The sequence below is a fragment of the Siniperca chuatsi genome, linkage group LG21, assembly GCF_020085105.1.
Source record: "Siniperca chuatsi isolate FFG_IHB_CAS linkage group LG21, ASM2008510v1, whole genome shotgun sequence".
NCBI lineage: Eukaryota > Metazoa > Chordata > Actinopteri > Centrarchiformes > Sinipercidae > Siniperca > Siniperca chuatsi.
Window position 1 is genome coordinate 21,043,386 of NC_058062.1, and position 25,412 is coordinate 21,068,797.

General features: G+C 39.4%; 2 protein-coding genes across 8 annotated transcripts in view; one reads left to right on the forward strand and one right to left on the reverse strand.

Moving 5' to 3' along the window:
• Positions 1–21,492, reverse strand: csnk1da (casein kinase 1, delta a). The gene is made up of 9 exons (XM_044182077.1): positions 21,026–21,492; positions 12,422–12,532; positions 9,154–9,302; positions 7,868–8,096; positions 7,595–7,765; positions 7,210–7,358; positions 4,808–4,976; positions 4,350–4,462; positions 1–2,894 (listed from the first exon to the last, which is right to left on the reverse strand). The coding sequence occupies exons 1-9, from the start codon at positions 21,099–21,101 to the stop codon at positions 2,844–2,846; spliced, it is 1,218 nt and encodes a 405-aa protein (XP_044038012.1). The 5' UTR covers positions 21,102–21,492; the 3' UTR covers positions 1–2,843.
• engase (endo-beta-N-acetylglucosaminidase) overlaps positions 19,536–25,412 on the forward strand; it is a 20,590-nt gene continuing 14,713 nt past the window's right edge. For 2 of the 7 annotated variants that reach the window (XM_044182030.1, XM_044182033.1), the window contains exons 1-3: positions 23,449–23,656; positions 24,982–25,061; positions 25,179–25,377. In XM_044182030.1, the coding sequence (XP_044037965.1) occupies positions 23,550–23,656; positions 24,982–25,061; positions 25,179–25,377 (386 nt within the window). In that variant the 5' untranslated portion in view covers positions 23,449–23,549. Of the gene's footprint in view, positions 20,609–21,508; positions 21,594–23,118; positions 23,321–23,448; positions 23,657–24,981; positions 25,062–25,178; positions 25,378–25,412 lie in introns of those variants that run through there. The other 5 variants (XM_044182036.1, XM_044182035.1, XM_044182034.1 and 2 more) reach the window with 5 other exon arrangements.

The window sequence follows — 25,412 nt, forward strand, 5'->3', positions numbered from 1 at the left end:
TACAAGTACTTATTAATTTATTTACACAATTTTAAAATACACAAATACAGTGGCATTACAAATGAGCAAAAGTCTTAAGGTGGGAGTGGAAAGACAAAGATTTCCCATGAATCCACATTAAGAGATGCATTATGGGACATGAGCAACCATCTCCACTGCACAGTTAAAAGCAAAACTGGACAAGAGGTGACAAAATGAGAAATAACAGAGAAGCAGACATGACAGACTGAAAGAAACTATTCTCCCATGTAAAGTCTACTTGCATTTATCATAGCCATCATCAGTGAGACAAACAAGTTAATCCATCACTTTTTTTGTTTGCTTTTCAGCCCCCAGGTGAAGTATATTTAAAGAAAACTGCCTTAGCAGGAACTCTAATGGAGTGAGGCATTCCCAGTCCCTCCATACACTGTCGTCATCATCCGAAACCGTACAGTGGCTCACGTGGATGTGGTAAGACAGTGTAGGCACATCCTATACACAACAACAGAACAAACATGTACAAATTACCACTACCACCCATTCCCCCTTTAACTACAGAACATGGTCTATAATACTTTGCAACCAGTCTACCACATAGAGAATCTTCTACTTCAAAATCTGCAGGATTCATTGGTCAGCTCGGCCGACCACTCAGATCAAGTCTCCTCTTGATGGAAGGACACGAGTCACAGAAAAGAGCCACATGAGGCCCGTGGCTCCAGTACCATTTGGGACCCAACTGCGACCTACTTTCTTAAGACAACACTCAGTCCAAAGCGCTCTAAAACCTCCTCCCTTCCATTTAGGCTGAGCACACCGGTCCATTTTCTACCTGGACTCTCACATCGGGGGGCTAAGAGCCCTCCTCCATAAACACTGGATCACACATTTACCATAATGCACACTCAATATTAAATTATTTGGATCAGGGTAAGGCTAGAAGTAACATTGCCCGATTCCGACCAAACTCACTACTAGAATGCTTTTCTCCAATGTAATCCTGCAAATGGACAAAAAAATAACCATTATTATGCCTCCGTTGTAGAGTTTTGAAAGCTGTTTAGGTCATGGATTTACCAGTTCCTTGTTTGCTCCGGGCTGGCTGACTGAAACTGTAAACTAGTGCAATATAAATAGTGAAAACTAAACTGCAGCAAGTATTGTTATATCGGAAAAGACCTTATTTAAAGGTCCAGTGTGTAACATTTAGGAGGAGCTATTGGCAGAAATGGAATATAATATTTAAGTGTGTTTTCATTAGTGTATAATCACCTGAAAATGAGAATCGTTGTGTTTTCATTACCTTAGAATAAATCTACGGAGGTCGCCATGTTGCACGGCCATATTTCTATGGTAGCCCAGAACGGACAAACCAAACACTGGCTCTAGATAGGGCCGTTAGCGTTTTTTCGGGACCACCGTAGTTTCTCCTACACGCTTGGGAAGGGAACGGTGATGTGAGTGGTATTCAAATGGTTGCAATCTGCATTTCCACTGCTAGATGCCACTAAACCCTACACAATGGATCTTTAAGCGGCTGTGAGGTTGATTTTCGTATTGTCTACTGGGATCGTATTGGAGAGGCACATCCCGACAAGCAAGTTGCAACGCTCTGAAATTTTGGTCAAAGTCTATCGGTCAGACAGACAATGAGTGTTTAATGAGGTCTAGGTAGAAAATGGACAACTGTAAGGTTGGGGGGGGGAGGAAAAAGGAAAAAAAAGCAAACTGCATTTTGACCCAAAATGGAAGCAGACAGTCAGGTTTAGGAGGCAAGGAGTTAAAAACTAAAAGGAAAAAAACAAAAAAAAACCAAAAAAAAACATCTTAACATCTCCATCCCCACCCCCTTTGAGCGTGTATAAGCCTACGACAGAACCACACAAACACACACAAAACCACATCACTATACACCCGGTTAAAAACAACATCTCATCCATTCAAAGTGGACATATCGACCTTCGACTATTTCACTGTTCCATTCACAGCTTTCTCCAAACAGCACACTGCAGTCACAACCTAAAGACAGAAAGAAAATGCGCTGCGTGTTCTTGGATTTACTACAATATCCTGGTTCCAAAGCACCTGAGGAGGACAAAAAACAAACTCATACTATGGGATCACCTTAGAATATTAAAAAGGCCTTTTGTCCCATTTTAAAAACAAGGGGCTTTAAGTTTAAACCTCAAACACCAAAAAAAAAAAAAAAACTGAAAAAAGTTGACTTGTGGGATTTAAGGAATTTTTCAGGACACAAAATAGAGTTAGGCACTGTCCTTTAACACTGCCATGATGGATCACATGTCTTTCTGCTTTCCTAATTTAAAAAGTCCCACACACTATATTTTCAACAGCTAACAGACTAGTCAGTCTCCATTTTCAAACCCTTGTGAAGTCTGACCAGTGGAGCTGGTGTAAGAGAAGTTTTAATGAACAAAAATAAGTAAAGCCAAAGTAAAAAATAAAAAAAGATGCCAGGGAAAAGTGAATCCATGGTATCATCAACAGTAAGAAGAGGGGGGTGTTTCCACATCTTCCATGAGAGAAGAAGGGAGGCTGTGGCTGCTACTTCGCCAAGGTGGTTAAGGCAACCAAACTGTACTCCCCCCACCCATCTCTCACACACACACACACACAAACAAACACACACTCCTGGTTGTGCACCTCTTCCTCGGTCAAGGGAACAAGAGCGCAGCCAGACTCTTTGCATTGGTTGGTAGTCCTCTGTGTCAATTAAGAGTCTTGTCTATTTATTCATGTGTGTTTGAGAGAGAGAGAGAGAGAGTGTGTGTGTGTGTGTGTGTGTGTGTGTGTGTGCTGCATGTTGAGGCCTCCATGGTGCACAGGTGGATGGGAGGGTTTCACCGTGGAGCTGCAGACTGGAGGCCACTGGGTGTGACCCGGGACAGAGCCTGCAGAAGACAGATGAAAAATATTGTCATTTTTATGATGACGTCATCAACAACAACATCAATGCAAACTAACGGTAAAGAGGACATAACGTCCACTGTTGAGTTAATAAATTATACGCACAGTCACTTTCTTAAAGTATCAACCAGAGGTGTGGACTCGAGTCACATGACTTGGACTCGAGTCAGACTTGTGTCACAAATCTAATGACTTTAGACTACTTCACAAAATCAGAAAAGACTTGCAACACCAATGACTTGTGACTTGGACTTTACAGCCTTTTGACTTGGAGTGACTCGACATCCTCCCCAAGCCCAGAGACTAAAAATGCAGCAAATCCACTCTTCATTTTCCTGACAACAAATGTACTTTGTGTAGACAAGCACATTATCACATTAAACATTCATGTACGAGTCATTTTCCGATTTTTATCTTTTGCCAGATTAAGTGGCAAATTTCTATCTGCTGTAGTTAGTTAACGTTAATAGTGTAAGTTACTTGTGAAAAGGCCAAAATGAAAGGTTTGTCACTTTAGTGCTCTCTATAAGCCGCTGGCTGTACACAGCCAAACATCTTTTGTGAGGTAAAAAAAAAAAAAAGCATCTATCTATAACATTACTCTAATATTGCGAGAGGATGGTATGTTTTTGTAGTTCAACAAGAGCCAGCCTTCTACACTGTCAAACTCTCAAATAAAGGCAAACATGCCTTAAAATCTTAAAAAAAATAAAAATACGGAGTGCCTCGGAGTTTATTAGTGTCTCCAAATCACCAAAATCCTTCAGTATTGATTTTTTAAACTGCGTTGACAAGACATCAACTTGCTGAATTGCTGTCATAATTTCATTATCAGTCAGTTTCTCCTGAATTTTAGATTTTTTTTTAAAAAAATAATTACTATGATGAAAAAAATCAAACCCAAATTGAAAGATGCAAAACAAAATTCTACGTCTTTTTGTAAAACGGAGGTTATAAAAAGGGGAAATTGTTCTAAGGCAGCTCTGTCAAAAAGAAGACAAATGCGTATTTACCCTAATCTCAATTGTTCTCATTAGTCTGTTGTTACACAACTACTCGCTGCTATTTGGTTGCTTCATGTCAGTGATTAATTTTCAATGTAAAATGCAAAAAAAAAAAAGGGGGAACAAACATGTGGTACAAGTGAAAAGGGAAGTGCTCTGTGCTTTAACGCTGCCTGAAAAAGATCTGTACATGCTGATACAGTAACATGCTATGTGTTCTCTTGTGTCACTTTTTTGACAACGTCAAACTTAGGCAATTGAGCACATATTGTTTATTACATTATATTTACTGGCATGCAATACAAAGTCCTCCCTGTGTTTCTCTATTTTCCTGCCGTACTGCTGATGCATAACTTACGTCAGACCTTGTTGTGGATTTCATACTTGACACAATGAAGCAGTTTGTGTGTGTGTGTGTGTGTGTGTGTGTGTTACCTGTGAGGTGGACATGCGGGATGTGTCCTGGCGTCCCGTCAGGTCTGAGGAGGAGATGTTGACAGGTGCCCCACGATGAAGGCGCATGCTCACCTTCCTCTCCTTCTCCAAACCTGAAAGGCAAAAAAGGTGCAAGCGGTCAAATTATGACAAATCAGTGGATGGAAGAGTGTAGTGGTTGACACAGCCCCAGAGTGCTTTGCTAACTTGGCGTGTATGTCTAAAACAAATCAACCACATGGAAAATAACAGCCAGGCTAGGAAAAGAAAGGTAGCTGAAAATGAACATCATTTATTTAAAATATAAAGCAAAACCCATTATAATGGCGTCCAGTCTTTATTTTCTGTCTCCACCATACAAAAACTATACATGACTTTACAATACAAGATATCAATACAAGCACTGAATAAAATAAATGAACAATGGCCGTTAAGTTGGTGTGTGTGTGTGCGCTGACCTGTGTGTGAGGCAGGGTTGAGGGGTGAGGGGGCTGCAACGTCCTGAGCTGCCCTGGCTCTTCCTGAGGCCGAGGCCATGCCCCTGGCCCCAGGGTTCCTGCTGTGCCTCAGCCTCTCCTCCCGCTCCCGACGCTCTCTCTCTGCGTCCTCCACGGCCCTGTTGGCACCCTGATACACACACACACACACACACACACACACACACACACACACACACACAATATAAGGTTTAAGGTTTGTCTCTCAATATCTACATGTAAGTAGCAGTTACCTGTTAGCCTGACTAGCCTCTGAGTGAGTTTGTACCTACTCGGTTAGAAAAACCCAAAGTGCACACAGAGTTGATAGATTCAATTACACTGATCAGCGAGACTTGAAAAAAAGAAATAGGAAAAGCCACCAGGAGAGCTTGCAAGTTAATCAAAAGGACTGCTTTAACTAAAACTTCAGTTCAGCTTTCTAGATAGAGCAGATTTTATATGTAAATTGGCACTGGCTAAAATACCAAGAAAATGGGTCTGATTGTTCGTATGAACAGATTCGTTCTTATGTAGCACGTACGAGTGATTTAAGACATCTTGTGGCGTTCACCAATTTTCTCATACTAAGAATTTTCTTTTAGGTACAAACAAAATTCACGAGTGGTCCACACCTGTTGTACCAGTTATGTACAGATAAAAAAAAAAAAAATTAAAAAAAAAAACACTTTTCCCATCTGAATGATAATGCCTTTTGGAGTTTAAATATGACACAGAAATGAACTAAAATAAAAATATAACAAAGACAAACTTAATGCAAAATTAATATTCTGTTCACCACATCATCATCATGGCTTGCCAATATACAGAATCTTTTGTATTTTGTTGGCATATATTTCAGCACAGCATCTTACAGTACTTGTTGGAAAATTCTCTCACTCCTACAGCTGCCTCAGGGTCTTTCTGCAGGTCTCTGTCCAGTATAACCCGCTGATACACCCGACAGTGTTACATCACCTACTGTGGGCTATAATATTCTTTCATCTAATATCTCAAAGACTGTCACATGACCTCCTCTCATACTAGTCATGGATTACTTTGCTTTAGAAAGACATTTTTTAGCCCCTAACTTCATGTTAAATAATTTCCTCCATTTCTGTCTCAGTGTGTCACACTGCTCTGATGACACGTCGTTGACGGCTGCACTATTAAAATTTTCTAATTGTTTTAGGTCCTCTGATTCATCAGGCTGAAATAAGCGATTTACAGAACGTCTGTGCAGTTAAGAGTTTGGTGAATCCAACTTGGAAGAAAGGTTTAGGAGAAGAACATGAAAATGTTCTTGCATGAGGCCCATGCCACCTAGTTAAAGTACAAATCTTTACAAGCCATTCCCTACATAAAGTCAGTGTCTTTTAAAGCTAAATATAAATAAATCTTGACTCAATAACAATAATAATAATAAAAATAATGCTACCAAATACTGTTACAATACATTTGTAAACTGCCTGTGTATTAAACACATTTTCTCCTGACACTACGGCTGGTTGATGTAGTGAGCAGTTCATCGCAGCATGCTTGAAATGAAGGCATGTGATTGGACAATGTATGTGTGTGTTTTGCATCAACCAGCACCAAAGCCAAACTCACAACTCTTATTATTTTCCCAGCAAATTTAATTTTGAGAGTTTTGTAGGTGAGAAATTAACCATTTAGATTGCAAATATGTGGCAGATTTTTCAAAACAATGCCTACTTGAAAATTTCCTCTAATGTTTTTGGAGATGTGAAGGCCCCGCGGGCAGCCATCTTGGTAATGTGTACAGAGTTTTTTTTTTTTTTTTTAAGGAATAAAAGAGTCAACATTTCTAATATCTGTTAGAATATTTGTTGCTGGCCAAATTAGCTTGGCTGAAGGTAAAGTTAAGGTTTGTGTTTTTTATTAGCAGTTAACCTTGTACAAAAATTGCCTGTGTAGTTTTGGCTCCTTGTATGTACAGATCTTCTGCCACTTCAATAGAAATTACATGAAAATGAACATAGGCAGTGTGGTGCATGATATTAGATTTAGTTTTACAGTAAACATATCACATCTCATGCGGTTCAAAGCTCAGAAAAAGCTAGTAAGTGGACCTTTGAGTTGAGATTATTTTGTCACACAACAAGTTTACAGTTGTGTTGACGTCAGCAAGAATGCTGTAGTTCCAGTTACAAATTGTAAGTATGCATCCACCAGCTCTTGGGAGTTCTGATTCTCGAGTTCAACTTGCCGAGTTCGACATCACAAGAATGTGAGTTTGTACTTGGCATGCTCTGTATTGAGAAAGGTCTCCAAATGCACCAGTGTATCAATTGTAATAAACCGTGGAATCACAAATCATGCAGAATCTGAATCGCCTCAATGTTAAACAACAAACAACTTACAAATTTGAGCATGTTCCAGTCGAAGACATAGTCGTAGGAGAAGCCCTGTCTGTGGAAGAGGTTCCTAAAGAGCTGTCGGAGGTACGAGTAGTCAGGCTTGTCGTCGAACCGCAGAGAGCGGCAGAAGTTCAGATAGGTGGCAAACTCCGCTGTGGGGACAGAGAGGACGGGAAAGTTCAGACACACATGGCCTACACTTCAGCTTTGTGGCAAATACTCCAAGAAAGACAATACAAACACACTGACTTTCATCCCACTATAGAAAGTGGTGTGCGTTAAAGTGCAGCTTTAAGCAATGAGGGTTTGGTTTGTAACAACGTTAATACACGATTCTTAACATCCTAAACAGAACTAATAAAAAATGGCAAAGAGCAGTTAAACGTACATGGGTAGCCTTTGCAGAGGACCTCAATGGGTGTGGACATTTTCTTCTCACTGATGCGTTCATACTTTTGCCTCTTGGTGGCAGCTTTGAGGCCTTGCCAGGGCAGAGAACCCAGGTTGAAGTACATGAGGACGTAGCCCAGCGACTCCAAGTCGTCCCGTCTGGATTGTTCTGTAGACACAGAGAGGACAAAGTCAGATCAGCAGCCAGGAGGGGTCTATCCATTCATGGCATTAGTCAGGATTTTGTGGATTCTATAAGGACCAGTCTTACCGATGCCCAGATGTGTGTTTATGGAGGCGTAGCGGGCGGTGCCGGTAAGGTTCTTGTTCTCGCGGTAGGGGATGTGCTGGTGTGTGCGAGCGTCGCGGTATTTCTTGGCCAGGCCAAAGTCGATGATGTAGACCAGGTTGCCCTTCTTGCCCAACCCCATCAGAAAGTTGTCTGGCTTCACGTCTCTGTGGATGAAGTTCTTGGAGTGGATGTATTCAATGCGGCTGATCTAGAGCGAGAAGCAGGAGAGGATCTGATGTCAGCCTTAACATGGAAACATGGTGCTCCCAGAGAGCACTGTGATAAGCATCCAATCAGTGAGCTTAAAATTTAGTTAGCACTGCAGTAATGGCGGAGTGAAGTTAGATATTGAGGTTTGTAGAACTTGGTTAAAATAAATTTTGATTCAAATCAAACATTGGGATTTTGGATCATGTTGGGATCAATCCAACACTGTGTGGTGGCGTTTTGCGGTACTGCAATGTTGAATAACATCTTTTTAGTACTGTTAAAGTAATAGTTTGACATTTTGGGAAATATGATTATTCACTTTCTTGCAGTGAGTTAAATGAGAAAATCGATATCCCTCTTCTGTCTATACGGTGAATATGAAGCTACAGCTAGCAGACGATTAGCTTAGCATAGCTAACCGTGACTGTAAGGGGGAAACAGCGAACTCAAACTCAAATCAGCAGACTCTATTGAGTGTTTTAAATCTCATTTCAAGACCTATTTATTCTCAAAGCCATTTTATTGATGCTTCCTTGCACTGATTTGTACTTATTCCTTAAATAATTTTTTCCAGATACAATATTTATTCATTCATACTTTTTATCACCTGTTTTGTAACTGTGAAGCACTCTGTAACCCTGGTTTTGAAAAGTGCTATATAAATTAAGTTTTACTTGCTTACTCTAAAGCTCACTAATTGACATATTTGATCTCTTTTGTTTATCCGTACCAAAACCACTGTGTAAAAAAATACAAGTTGTGATTTTACGCAAGATTAGACTATTTCTTCGGTCAATTGTCTGAGTGATGGTCGTGTTTACAGCATTCAAATTTGTCAAGAAAGCTAAAAGAATAAGAACAGTCTCACGTCTCCAGGACACTGTTTTCACAATAACAATAGTACCCCCAAAAACATGCTAAAATGCTAAAAACAATCCAACAAAAGTAAAAACTAGCATCTAGCAACTACAAAATCCCGGTGGCTAGTAACTTCCAGAGTAACTTCCAGTTTGCATCCTCCTTCCCCGTCCTTTCTGTTCCTCTCTGCCTCTCACCATCTGGTCAGCCAGCAGCAGGACCGTCTTGAGGCTGAACTTCCGAGAGCAGAAGTTGAACAGGTCCTCCAGACTGGGCCCCAGCAGCTCCATCACCATCACATTGTAGTCGCCCTCGGCCCCACACCACTTTATCGTCGGAATACCCACTGGAGGAGATGAGAGGATGGAGCAGGAAAGTTACATTTAGTACTTAATTATTCAGTATTGTGATGGGAAGGGTTTCTAAAGTTACCAAAACACATTCAGCTGACTTTTTTTTTTTCACAAGTACTCTGACTATTTTCAAAATTGGGAGTAAATTTAAACTGTTGCTGGTATGTTTCTTCCTTCATTTCCAGCAAAAAAAAAAAATTCCTGCGTGTCTGCTGAACCATGATGGAACTTAAGAGTGTATCCACTCAAATGGCCAAGGAAAAAAATTGGTGTAGTCCAACTACCATCACTAATTGTCATTTTCCTGATGTTTGGAAGAGTTCAACATGTACCCAATGGCACTGTTTCTTGGCTATCAAACAAACAAAAATACCGATACCAAGGAGCACTGAAGTGGTTCTGCATGCAAGAAGCTCATAGTTTATTCCCATGATGATTAGTTATGTTGACGACATGAGATATGCTATTTGGGATATTATTCATAAAAATCTTAAATGAATTAAAGGAGGACAAAGTTACCAATTTAATTGAGAACCATGGGTGGAGTTCTCATAAAATGTTTGTTTGCAATTCAAATACATTTTTTATTGGTGGTGTTTCCAAAACAGACAACTCAGGGGATCAACCTAAAATTAATTTCTTGTATAAATTTACTATCAAGTTTCTGTATTTTAATTTGTCATTTCTATATTTTTTCTGAAGTATTTTCAAAATCAAAAATTCTTGTACTTAACAGCTCATATAATACATATAGCACTTTTCATGATTGATATGAATGTGTTTAATGTGAGCATTATTCCTAATGCTCAGAAGCAAATGTATGCATGCAAAGCCTGATTCAATGCTTCAAGGAGGGCATTGTGGGTAGACATAATTGTAGTCCTTATTTTCCAGCACTGAAGAATCAAACTTAATGCTTGCAAAAAGTTACTTTTAAGTCCTACTTTTTACTAATTACACTAATGTGAAAATATGATTGCATTCATGTGGAATCCATCATTTTATGAACTTTCTCATGTTGCTACGATAGTGTGTGTATTGTTTCAGACAGCTGTAGCTGCTGCCTCTGCAGCTCTCTGCAATCATTTGGGAGCTGAGATCAAGTCTCAACACTGAAGAACATTTATGCATGCCGCTTATAATTCATAATAAGTATAACAGCAAAATCATGTCTTATAATTTTGACACATTTTAGAACAAAATTCTACCTTGCCTTATTTTTAAAAGTTTTCTGATGCAGGCCAGTGTAATGCTACTGTAGAGAATATAAATGGCTAAAATTTGAAAGGCTTGATCCTGCACATAGTCCATGCCCCCACACACAGTGTGTTAAGGCAGAGGCCAGCTGGTTTAGTAGTAGCTAGTAATTGGCTGACGTTGCCAAGACGAAGAGGCCATCTGGCATTTCCTTCTACAGACAAACAGCAACAAAATGCTGCTGCTCAGCACCTAGCACTGCACACACACACACACACGCACACGCACACGCACACGCACTCTCTGCATTAGCTATTTATATACACGCAAACGCAAATACATCCCACAGCCTTGGCCAGCCACCGTGCCCCAATAAATTCAACCATGCTGGAACAAAAATACAAATGCATGTGTGTGCACAGTTGAGCTTACATAGACAAACTGTCTCTTGTACATGCTCAGTCAAGAGGATAGGTAAATTCATCAGCCAGCAAAGGAAAACTAGTTTGAAAACTAGTTTATTCCATTTAGGATATTTATTTAAGTTTATTTGACAGGGACCATGTATAATAAAACATAAATTTCAATACTTGAAATCTGTTGTGACATTATACAGAGATATAGCTAAAAGCTAATTTTCATCGCCAGTCCCCGGGCAGGTGAAGCATGCCACTGTGGTTTCTGTGGCCACCTGTGCAGTATTGGCCATAGTTTTCTTCAGCAGCTAGAGACTACTCAGCTGGCATTTAAAGATACACTTCCTGATTTTGTTTTAGTTCCCAAAAGCAACACTATCGTCCTGTTCACACATACAGACTCAGAGTGACAAGTTCTTTCTCACTTCTCACAAAATTTACATACCACACAGGTGCATGACAATGACAATAAATTCCCGAGCAATGTGTTTCCATGCAACTGTTAGCCATGCTAGCGGTGTGGCTCTATACGGTGGTGTGAAAAGGTGTTTTCCCGCTTCCTGATTTCTTTTTTTTTTTTGCATGTTTGTCACACTTAAATGTTTCAGATCATCAAACAAATTTAAATATTAGTCAAAGATAACACAAATAAACACAAAATGCAGTTTTTAAATGAAGGCTGTTATTATTAAGGGAAAACAAAATCCAAACCTACATGACCCTGTGTGGAAAAAGTGATTGCCCCCTAAACCTAATAACTGGTTGGGCCACCAAAACAACTATTGGATGGATTGCCATGAACATCCATGGTCCCCAGAAGATGAAGCCTACTGACTTAATATCCTGACTTCCTCTAGTGCCAACATGAGGTTGACATTTGTGGTTTAAAGTGAAATCTCAATTGGCCATGAAATTTGGTACACGCATTCAAGTTCCCCTAAGGATAAGTTGTAAACTTTTTTAAGATCGCTTCAGTTTTCCTCTAGCGCCATCATCAGGTCAAGCTGCTTTCTCAGCTTCTCCACGTTGTGGAGTCAGTCAGGGTGGGCGGCGCCAGCGTGTTTAAGAGGTTCAATTCACAATGAATGGCATTCTGTCATGTCTTCGGTGTATGTGTGAACAGGGGGATCAAGTCAGACAGGTTCTCCCAGCTCACCATTCACAGGTGAGTTTCAATGCATCCACAGTAATCAGGGAGGAAATTAAGGCCACTATAACAAAACCAGATAATTTCTCTAAGATAGACACACACACACACCACTTACCAATACCAACCACCAGTCAGATCTTCAGTTAACTCAATATACACCATTTGTCAGAGGCACCAAACATTGATAATTTTCTATATCGCTAATGATTTACAAAGATAAATGGATGCTGGCTTATATTTTTAAGTGCTTGTAAATATTGATGTGGAGTACTTTGTTCATAGAAGCACAAGCAAAATTTAACAGCGTGGCAGGATGTGTGTGTACATGGTGTGTTAGAGTATACAATACCTCCACCCTGCATCATCTTGTAGATTTTGCTCTCTATGTGGAGCTGTGGGTGTTTGGTCTTCACACATTCCAGCTTGATGGCTACCTCCTCTCCGACTGAGATATCAGTACCTAGACAGATGGGGACAGACAGAGAGGTGAGCTACATGGAAATACATAAGATCATTTTGCTTTGAGAATGTAGAGTACATCCAATATGGCATTGATTTATCAAATGAATCTAATCTGCAGCATTAAGTACAGACAAGTCAAGGTAGTACTGCTGTCAGGTCACAATGTATATCTCGCCTTTAGATCAGTCCATCAACTCTATGAAGCAAATTAGATATGATGATGATAAATAGTTTGCCTTGTCAACAAGTTGTATAGCGAGCACATTAGCTGCTGGTGACAGAAAAAAAAAAACATATATAAAAACACTTGTGTGGTTGGTGATTAAAGTGGAGACGGTTACACTAGCTGGCTAGCTGTTGGTCAGCTAACATTATCAAAGTAAGCATAGTTACTAATTTCGCACATTAATGTTAAACGTTCAACGTTCGTATGTGAGAAATTAGTAGCTATGCTTGCTTGGGTAATGTAAGTTGACCAACAGCTAGCTAGCTAGCCGCTAAACAGCAAATAAATAAATAGCTGGCTGGCAACAAGTATAAAAAAAAAGTTTTAGTTGGTCATGATAATCCTGTCCCCAGCCCCTGACGTAAGCAGTTCTTTGTTCTAGACCAAGCAGCAACCTCCGGGGCTGAAAAATGAAGCCAACGCTAAGTGCCAAAAACTGCAGTTCCTCGAATGGCCACTGGAACTATCGGTAGAAAGAAAACAGTTTCTACATCAAACTGCTCACAACAAATCTGTGGATTATCTTGAATAACAGGGTCATGATTTCTGGAAAGAGACATTGCTGTTTTCCAATGTATTTTTTGCCGCTTTGAGCACCACAAGCCGAGTGCCATACAATCCCATTATATTAAAAAAAACGCAGACATCTCTACGGCCAATATCTCTCAAACTTGGAAACTCACACCAAAACAATCTAGATGGATAAATAGCACTACAGGTAAGAGGAAAAATATGTACTTTTGATTTTGGGGTGAACTGCCCCTTTAAAGCACCATTTTGGTTCTGATAACTTGTCTGTCATCACTTTATAGACTAAATGATAAATTAAGAAAAGAACTGACAGATTAATCAATAATAAAAATAACTGAAACTTGCAACCCTAAAATTAAGGTGCTATTGATAACATTGATAACATCCAGCCACAAGATCCAAGAAGCAGTCCCCTTCCCCTCTTCCATTCTATTGGTTGCCAGTTCGTTGCAAAACCTGCATATTTCATGGTCGAGTGGAGTGAGACTCAGACTCATATTAAGTAATGAATCTTTTGTGATAGAGTAATGAATTCATTTTGCAACATATGGCTATACATTGGCTATAGATTTACGTTACTTTGTGCGGTGGTGTTTCATGTAACGTTATCTATGGTAATCTTAGGATATGGCTAGCTAGCTTTAGGTGACCCCTTTCCCCCTCCATCATTTAATAATTATAGGGGCCCTACATTGTTATACTTACTGTCAAATGACATTTCAATCATCCTTACACTATAAAACATTAGGTAAATATTTAAATTTTAATCCAATCAAAGAGTACGGTACAGTTCATTGTAGGGAAGCTATTAAAACCCACAGCGCTCAACATTTGACAGACAGCAACAGTAAAAGTTGACATTAGCTAGCGCGTAGTGTTAACCTAACATTAGTCAAATTGTCCATCTAATAGCAGATTATAAAAAAAACAAAAACAGCTGAGCGCCACACAGCAACAATGGCTACAGGGAGAAAGGACAACTGTATGATCATATAAGTATTTTCAGATTTATATATTAACGTGAGTACTGTAGCTGTTGAGCTCAATGCAGCTGGCTACATGGCTAGTGAGCAATAAGTACCTCAGCGTGTGTCTTGCAATAGGGCTAACTATGACTGCTATATGAGATAACACCCTCAATAAAAGTCACGTTTTGGGTCTAAACACTAAAATGAGCAGATTTACAGTAGTTCTGAACTTTAATTTACCTTCAACATGACACATTGGTAATATATTGGGATGCCTTATCCACTCCATTCTTAAAGAAGAGCGACCGTCTTTTCATAAGCGGACCGGTCTGCTACTGGCCCGGACAGACCAGCGACTGGTCAATCAAGTTACCCTGCATAAACTTGTACTGGTTCCGGGCCATCGGTTATGTTGGCGCCTAGCCCACTTCTAAATCCTCTCTGATACGCATCGTCGTTATAACGTTAGATTGTTTGAGGGAACTATACCATTAGGTAACTGGACGCAACCGTCACTAATGCTAACGTAGCTCCTCAGGGATTGAAGCTGTTATTTTTCTAAATTTCTAACTGGTGACAACACATTAGTTAAGGTTTTAAGGACTATAACAGACAGTAGTTTATTTTGTTTAAATATGCAGAACTGTAATTTTATGGGTTATTGTTGTTTGGACAATTAAGCTAAGATAGCTAATATGTGCTAACGTCAGTGTCCATTTTTTCCACAACTAACTGGAAACTATACCACGTGATACCAATGTTGTTATAACGTTATAACGTCTTTTGGCTCACAAGCCTTGTTAGAAGCAGGAACCAAGGTCAGACATCTCATACAGAGAGATAAACAAAACATTCATTTTGGACCCATCAATGTTTTTTTTTTTTCCTGGAAAAGTAATACTTTTATTCTGCACCTTTCTAAAAGCTCTGTGGATGTATTATTATGGATTTAGTTCTTTAAAAATATTAAACTACATAAAAATGTTATCAATATAACCGCCAATGAGAGAGATTTATAATTATATTTAAAATATGTCTGCTCAAACATTTAACACAGTTTGTGTGCCAATGAGTGAAAGGTAAACAAAGGCTTTTCAGTGCTATTTTAGTTTCAGCACTTTTCAACACTTTTGAAACATACAGACCCTTAGCTCCCAATGACTTCTTGTTTAAGTTTTGTGCTTGGCCAATCAAGCAATTAATCAAATCGGCAAAAACAGTGAAAATGTCTTCAAAAGCTCAACACAGTCTAAGCAACACATTTCAGTGTGTCTGCTTTATTGCATCATAGGAATGTGATTTGTCTGGACAGATTTTTCTGGGGAATTCAGCCCCCCCAATCTTCTCAGAGAGGGGAGGTTGTGACTGTGTGTTATTGGTACGACAGTGTGTACATATGTGGTGTGTGTTATCCTGAGTGGTGCTGCTGCTGGCAAAACATGTTCAGGCACATCCCTCTACACTGGTTCACATAAAGCAAGTGAGGCAAACTACTAAGACCGCATTTGCATTTAAGTCACTTCATGCGTCTTGGATAGCAATGTGATCTTAAAAAAAGTGTAAATGCATCCAAGACAGATTGAAATCCAATTATTAGACACATTCTAGCCAGAAGTTGAAAAGGTGTAAATGCATCTGTCTCTCCAAGAGTCATGTGCAATCTTTACTCCTCCCAACTGTAACTACTTCAGTAAGCAGTCTGTAGAAATAACCGCTCAGTCTGATTTTAGTAATACATCCATGATCTCCTGTGAGAAAGAGAGACATGTCGCCTGTGATAACGGCAGTTGAAGTTACACTAAAATTAGCAATCGTTCTCTGTCTCATTAAAGTGACAATGAAAAACGGCTCCAGCGATTTCTACACATACGATCAAATACAAGGCATACTGAGACGCTGTAGCGTGTATCTGATCCCTGATCAGTTCAACCACTGAATGAACTGTGTGGGTGAGGGAGCAGCGTGAGTTAGGAGCCTGAAGACGATAAAACTTTTGTCTCACTCGTAGTTCGTAAATAGTTAGTTGTTAAATAGATAGTTAGCTACTGTTTTTGTTTTTGTTACAACTCAAGTGCTCAAGTTATTCTTCTGCTGGTGTTTTGGAGTTAACCAAACTGCTTCAGGTGCATTACCACCTCCTACTGGACTGGCGGAGGGCTGACCCTGATTTGCATGTAGCCGGGAAAACCAAGATGGATTACAATTGGATTTGTGACCGGGCCAGCAGATCATGTTGTGCACGCGCGTGTACATATATGTTTTTATCCGGATATTTAGACACTTTAAATGACAAGTGTAAATCTTAAATATGCAAATATTTGATGACATTTACAAAGACAATAACCATCCCACATAGTACTAAAATGTCTTGTAATGTATAAATAGAAATAAGAATGAAATCTTCACACAGCATTAACAAACTTAAGAATAAAAACGTTTTATTGCTAATAATTAAATACTATCTCGTGCCATGCAGGCATCCAGTTTTCGAATGTTAATCATCACAGTAGTAAATTTTAAAGTCCCCCTCCACTCAAACAGGTTTTTCTTGTTCCTACAGTTGGATGTTTGAACTTCGACACTAGAAGGCTGTTTTCACATTGATCCGCTAAAAGTGGAAAGTTTCTCTGTGCTCGTTGAAAATCTAAATCTAAAGATTTTAAAGGGTGTGCCTACAAGCATGATTTGATGTTGATTTCACAAAACGTTTGGAAGCCAATCTTTTTTTTTTTTGCAGGAAAAAACATATCAGACATACATTATTGTTCCAAGCAGACTATTTGTATATGTTTTCCATGTCTGGAGGGGATCTTTAACACAGAAGCCTAGCTCTTAAATTTAACTCATTCTGAAGGGCCACTTAGAAATTCACAGCACAGGCACGGGGAACATGATAAGAAGGATGATGTGTGTCAAGTAAGACCAGCCACAGAATGCTAACAATCCCCTTTCCTGAATACTGCAGCAGCATACTGTGGGACGTGGGAGCAACATGTTGCACAGAGAAGGTCAAAGTTTGCAGTGTAAGCTCATCCTCTTCTGGGAGCTCTGGGGGCCTGCGGGACAAGGACCACATCAAACCCAGCCTGTTTCTGTAGGATGTGTTAATGCAGCATTCCTGAGATGTCAATGTCAGTTTATACTTACTGCAGAGAGAACTGTATTGAATGGGGCCTTCGCTTTGCAACTGCAAGCAAAAAACTCTGAACTCCGAAGTTTCTGAGAAGTAGTTGTCTGTCAACATGACCATTATATACACCAGAACTTTTCGCACAACCAAATCACAAAGCTTCACAAGCAGAACAGCGGAAATGCAGCACCAAAAGGCATCATCAGTTTGAAAACGGAGTCACCACCAGCATTAGATGTGAGCATGTCTTTATGTCTGTTATTGTTGCAGCTCTAAAACAACCTCACTGTTAGCTTTGCTTAAACAAATGGACCCATCCCTTTTAGCATACACTGCTGGAACCATTTCAGTTTACCAAGATATCACAAACTTCTCTTATGTAAGTCCGTCAAGAGGCAATAGACTGTTGCTTCAGGTACCACTGAGTGGATCCAGGAAGTCCAGCTTGAGTAACAGATGAAAGAGTTTGAAGGCTTATCAGATGGCAAAACTAACACTTTAACACTGTGAGGCTGGATTTGGACTTGGCGTAAAAGTTAGCACAGTGACAATCGTTTCATCCTCCGTCTCGACAAAAGCAAGATTAACAGTAGAATTATTCCGTTCGTGTCAAAAAGCAATCTACCAGGAGCGACTTCCGGTCACTGGTACATAACTCCCTATAAGCTACAACCTGACATTTTTACACCTTTGTTTTTTTTTTTTTTAAAGATTAAACAAACAAGACATAATGTGTTAGTGAGGTTGGATTTTGTAACCTTAGTTTGGACAGAGCCAGGCTAGCTGTTTTCCGCTGTTTCTAGTCTTTGTGCTAAGCTAAGCAAACCGGCTGTTGGCTGTATATATGAGAGCGGTATCTTCTCATGTAACTGGCGGCAAGAAAGTGAATAAGTGGATTTCCCGAAATTTGGAACTATTGCTTTAAATGGTGTCAAAACACAAGACGACGTACAAGAACCTTGCCTAGAAAAAAAGTCTAAAAGTGGAAAATTTTAGATTTAATTCAGGAACTATCTGACCAGACAATTAATGTCAGCATTCGGTACTTTCGATAAGTATTGAGGGTACACACCCAGCCCCAATGACGGGGCTACGTTTTTTCAAGCAGTGCCAATGCATGCCTGAACACAGCCTTAGTCAGTCAAAATTCGGAGAATACACATTCAGTCAAAACAAGGTGATGCCACAAAAGGGAAACTCAATGGTGTGTATTTGTTTTACACAAGTGCTGACAAAAAAATCCAGTTCAGGGAGTTTCGACAATGACAAACACACTATCAGGATTTCTGTAGCTTGTTTCAACATGAACCAAATACGCACGTCACATAACAACAGGAGATTCAACAGGAAATCTATGTAGAGCTGCAGCTTGACTCAGTCACTTGACTAACCGCTTTATGCACACTTTGTTGATGAGGGACATTTTGTTATGACAGTCATAACAAAGCTCTCAAAACGTGACAAACTATTCTACCAGTTCTGAATATTTGACAGTCTACATTTGTGCCCAGCACATAGAGTACAATGCTTCATTCCAAGAGCTGACCTCAGCTCCTCCTTCTGCCAACAACAAAAACAGCCTCTCGCAGCAATGCAAGCAGAATCCACCACCCAGACATCCCCGGCACACCAGGCTGCTCACACACTGTCAGCATTATTACAGCGTTCACACATTGTGTGGCAGCATTAATGTGGGACTTGCTGTGAAATAGAACTACATCTAATATAGCTATCCCTAACCCTATTGACAGTTCATACAGTCCGCTGTCAAACTTATTTTCTCTGCACATTTTAGAATTCCTTTCATTTTTGTTGTTCTCTTTGATATTTTCAAAAAACAATCGTTTAATTAGCTGGTTTCAGTTTCTTCAAATGTGAGGATTTGTTGCTTTTCTGTTTTATTTCATTGTAAACTGAATCTCTTTGGGCTTTGGACTGTCACAAACAAGCAATATGTAGATGTAACCTTGGACCAAACGGATGTCCTATTCTATAGCAGTAATACAGATAATTCTATGTAATACTATAGATAATAATAATAATAATAATAATAATAATAATAATAATAAATGATTACTTAGATATTAACTGCTAAATTCATACATGCTGAATATCAATAATTTTACATTGTATCACAATTTAATCATATTTGCCAGACTTGAGTATTCTTCTCTCCAGGTTGATCAGATGTCAGTGATTAAGCAATCAGTCCACAGCCAGTAAAAATGCGTCATTAACGACAATGTTTCCTCTCTACTGTTGTTAGATGACTAAGTCTTAAGCTTTGAAATGTGGTCAGCTGTTCTCAACCAGGGTTGCCAACAGCGGTGGACCTCCAATATGGCCACCAGAGGATTGCATTACAATGAAGGTGTAGGTAGTGGAACTCAATGTCAGGAAGATGCCCCTGGTGTTCAATACGTTCAGTGTATATTTTAATGAGATTGCTTAAGATTATTATTATTTTTTTTTTTTTTTTTACATATTTGTTTTCCATTATCCATGTTTTCACTATGTTTGTACCTCACATGCACAGAAATCAGTAATGATGCACTTCCCAAGTCCAAACATTAATGATAACAGCGTCATTGCTAGCTGCCATTCTAAATCCACTCTGCTTATGTAGTTAATAATCTTTAACCAGCACAGCTAATGTATATCTCTTAAACCTTTACCTTCAAGGAGTGTAACACATCCAATCAATTATTACAAAAACTACCTAATCAATAGGCCACAGCCCCTGGCACTTTGTAAATGAAACTCAGTAAAATATGAACATTCCCCCTCAGGCACTAAACAAGCAACAGGATTTATTAACCACTTTCATGTTAAAGACACCTCAGCTGATACTAAGCCATGGAGCCTCATTTGATCAAATTAAGTCTCAAGGACTCACACTAAATACAATAGCCATCTCACGTTTAATAACTTGGACTCAGAAGGAATTCATATTACTGTGAAATTCCACTTTATAAACCTCTGGAAACCTCTTAGGGAAATATTCCTTTTTGAGAACCACTTCTGTAGCTAGCCTTCTGATTAATCTCTTCTTAGGAACAGTGGAGGAAACTGGACGGGCCCATTGTGTTTAGAGGTAGCTGTTCAGCATCAGTACGTAAGTTACACGTCGTTTACATGACATTTAAGTTCGGGGACTTAACAGTAAAGCCTATGGCCTGGTCAATTATACTGTTCCCGGACTACTACTGCTGCTTCCAGGTGAGTAAAGGCAGAGAGTAAACTCAAATATTAGCTAGGTTAGCTAATTGGTGATAATGGGTTTGGCTACACTGCAACTTCCATTCTTGTCGTTAACACGGTTCATTTGAAATTAGTTTCACATTATGACAGGCAAAGTGTTTCTCCAGTCGAGCACATCGAACAAATACATCGTTTACTGTGAATTTTACAAGGTAACAGACACCTTGTTACTGCTAGCTGCTTTGCAACACAGACTGCTAGCTTAGTTGCTAATGTTGCTAACACTAAACACTGAACAGCTGATTGACTCTCAGCTCGTTTTGAAAACCCCCGAAACCAACTGGTAAACTCCTAAGAGCTTCGTGTGCCAGGCTGAGGTAAATGAAAACGAATAGAAACAAGACAAAAGTTTATTTGACAAACGTTATAACTTACCCAGATAGATGTCTCCAAATGATCCACTTCCAATTTTCCTGCCCAGTCTATATCGGTTTCCTACTCTCAACTCCATGATAACCAATCTGTGGTCGGCTAGCAAGCACGCTCGCTAGCTCTAAAATATCCAAAAATGTTCAGGTGTAAAGCCCAAGACTGTTTAAAATCAGAATAGGCAAAACATGAAAATCTCTTCGAGCGATGGATTGTCTTCTGTATGTTGTCTCCGGAAGAAGTCAGCTCTCACAATCTTTCGCCTCTTGTTTTAAAATACTACTAACCTCATATTGTGGTAATACGGTGCTTGTTAAAAAGGTTTAAGTGTGTACTTTATGCTCTCACTGTTTTTGATCAGGCTACGCTTTAATTCTCCACGGATGAAGATGGATTTTGATGAGGTTATATTTACGATTTCGCTCGGATGCTCTCCCTCTTGCTGTCTCTGCTCTGTTAGGATCCTGTTAAACGATCTGCTGGATGTGTCTGACATCACTTCCCTGCTGGGTGATGAGGGAGGACACTGACAGAGAGCTTTTCACTAAAGAGCTGCCAACAGATACCATTATCGGTAACAGCTACAGTACAAGCCACCCCGAAGCCGTTGTACGTCCTCAGCTGTGAATTGTTATGAACTGTGGGACGATTTAAAAATGGTTAGGTCATATTTGTGAAATACTAAACAACTGCACCTGAAAATAGCTGGTGATAAAAGTAATAATAGGCTTTTAATTACCATTGATTGTTTGGATTACCATTGATCAGTGGTGAATAACTAAGTAGGCCACATTTACTCAAGTAGTCTACTGTATGTAAGTACACATTTCAAATAATCAGCAGATTAATGCATAATGTAAATAATAAGTAGTTGCAGTCCTATATAAAACAAGATCCACCTCAACCAACAACAACAGTAAAATCCTACTTATCTTAATGCATGTGTATAATCTCATGATATAGCATATAATAGCATAACAGTCACAGGGGACATTTTTCGGCATTGAGTACTTTTTGTTTTAATACTTTAAGTAGGCCTACATTCTCCTGATTATACTTACATACTTTTACGTAAATAACATTTTCAATGCAGGACTTACTACTTGTAACAGAGTATATTTACAGTGTGGTATTTGCACTGTTAAAAGCTCTGAATCCTTCCTCAACCACTTGCCATTGATTTGATAAGATTATGGGGCCTGCCCCACTTTTTCTGGCACATTTTTGCAGTGCCCCATGATTGATTGAATCATTCATTCAATCTGGCTTTCAACAGGCTCCTTTTCACAGTCTGCTATTGGGGTATAGTACACTTTTACTAAGGGACAGTACGAAAATGATTGGAGTGGGGAGGGGACGTCCACAGCCTTATTTATATTTTCGATGCACCTTTCCCTTGACATTGATTTTAAAAAAAGTATCTTCCCCCCCAAGATCTCAAATCAAACAAACATTTATGGCAAACATAACAAAGAGGTGAAAATACAGCCACTCTCTAATTTTGAATGAAGAGCTGCTAAATAAACGGCCACGGAATTACGAAGCTTGACCAGTGGATTCCCTCTCAGCATGGCTGGGAGCATTCAGACATCTCCCTTATCATGGAGGTCCCAGGATCAGCATCTTTGATCCAGAGACAGGACTGATCCTCTGCATGTAAAACGCACCTTAATGACCCATGGCGCACACAAAGCCATCTTTTTGATGTAACTATTTGATCTCTTTTTTTATATAAGAAATCTTGCAAGTAAAAGGGAAGGCTGAACTAAATAGACTTATGGAATAAGAAAAAAAAGACAATACCCTCCCCCCTTTTTTTCAAAAGTTGTACACTTCAAGAAAGCTATGTCAAGCTAAGAGTGTTAAACTCCAACTCAATTGTTAGTTTTAAGTTGTAGCCACATACAGTTGTATCATGCATACAGCGCTGCTGTCCGTGCATTGAACTATTATTTACGGCCGCCATCTTTGTTTTCCTCCCTCTGTGCCCTCTGTTGTTGTTCCTTTGGTTTCCTGCTAGGGACTAATCTCGTCGTAAATAAAGTAAAAGAGTCTCGGTCCTGCACAATAACAAGAGATAGGTTCCTTTGTCCAGCTGGCCTCAGTCCACCCTGTCATGGACAATGAACTACACGGATTCCTCTAGTATAAAATAAACTATAAAAATAAACAAAGTCGCCAAATAAGTAGGCTATATATCTCTATATTAGGTTACTGCAGTTCTGCAATATAACACTCAAAAAACTCAACTTCATCCTTAGCAGTTACTTTAAAAGGAACACTAAACGTTACATTACAAATGTAAGTTATAATGTAAGTATTGAAGTTTTACTTAATGTAACAACGTGTCTGACATGCAAAATAAAATTGTGTACTGCTTCAGTTATTTATTTTTTTCATTTTACGCTTTTATTCTGAAGGACTGGGGTCGGAAGTCTTTTGCTCTCCTTGCGGGTAGAAAACACTTTTCTGCTTCCTCGTTCTTAATACAGGTAGTTTCTTCAATAGTTTCTCAGCTAAATTCAATGAAATGGCAATGACTGTGGATGGAAACAAACCTTCCCTACGAAGGAAACGAGAGGACGGAGAGGATAATGATAATGCCAGCGTGAAGAGGGACAAAACTGAAGCCAGCCGGTAGGCTACTGTACTCAGGAGAATGCTTCTCATATTCACTATCTTAGAAGAGTCAGTAGTTGCTTGAACTCCAATTTACAGTAGCACGGTGGCAATCTAACTTATTTTAAGGTTTTGAAAGTCATTGTCAGAGGTAGCTAGTAGTTAGTGAGTTAATGTTAACTGCGACTGGCTAAAATAAAAAATAAAAAATAGGTCATTAGCTTCATTTTGTTTATACCTTTAATGATTATTAACAATGTTGCAAAGTTGATTTCACTAAACAAAAAGCCAATTATCTCTTTCTCTTTAAAGAGGGCAAATAGCCTAATTAAATAGAGGACAAATGTTGGTAATCTATTATTAATTGCTCATGTGTTTCTTACTTTCTAATAAGCTATCAATTGTGCAGTTGTAAATATTACTAAAGTTTTAAAGAATGGATTGTGGTCCAGATTCTCCACAGGCCTTGTCTAGTAGGTAAACCCAAGGGCTTTTTCACACGCTGGTAACCCAAAAGTTGTTCTTTTCTTGGTAATAACTAATCTATAATGCATTAGTAAATAAAAAAGTTCACCAAGTAAACCATTCATAAAGGGTATTTTATTAGAGACTGGTACCAGAATTCTTAAGTGAATGAAATTAATTTATGTATTGTTGGGAATTTACAACAGATTAAAAAAATCGTCAAAATCTGTAGAGCAGAGGCCGCAGTGTCCTGACTTTTAGGCTCCGGTATGGGCCAAGCTCCAAAAACGCTGGATCCTACATTTCCCATATTGCACCTCAATAGCATCTTTTCTTTAGACCTTCCCTGCTAAATACCCACATCTTTCAAACTCCGCACCTCCACTTAACACAGGCTATAGCAAAGGCTTTCCGTTATACATTTGAAATCTCCGAGCCTAAGCTGAGATAACCCTCATGACATCACTATGACATCATCAGGGTTATTTTCTCAGACTTGACAAACCTCCTCCAGAGCCACAGAGGACATTATATAACTGTGTGCACAGACTTATTAGTACCATCTGTGACGAGTAAACTTGATGAGTAAAAAAAAGAGTGACTCTCTATTTCATAAAAACACATTTGTTTTGAGGAAAGCTTTTGTATCGTTTACCTTATTCCAGTGTGAATTAAAGTACATTGCACATTTAAAGATTAAATTGCCATTGCAGACTAGTGTATAATTTGAGGTGACTGTTGCAAGGCCTTCCTCTGTCAAGATGTTTTTGACTAGTAGCCAGTAAAGTAAAAAAAAAAAACAAGTCAGCAACTCAGGCTCCCATGTAGAGTTCAACCAAATGCATGAGTCTCACCTTGCCACCTTGTACTTTCACCAGGTTGGAGTCTTGTTTGGATCAACCAATGGATTCAGTCAGTATCCATGAAGTCATCAAGTATATGCCCTCACCGCTGCCAGGTTAGGTGACTTTATTACGAGTAGTTCGCCTGTAAGACTATAGATCAAACCACAAGAATCTTCTCATGCGCCTTTTTATATATGATTCATGATTCATTTCCTTCCTCTCCCTCTCAGCCACACATTATGATGCTGACACCACCGAACCAATCAACTGTGGTCTTCGTACTCTGGAGGAGCTATTGTCGTGGAAACGAAGCGAGGCAAACCCCTTTGTGGCTGTAGTCCCTCTGGCACCTCGGGAGCCTACTCTGGCCAATTGTCTACGTCGGACCATGGTGTCTCATGACATGATGGGTGGCTACCTAGATGACAGGTATGGATGCATATTTAGGGCTAGAGGCATTCCGT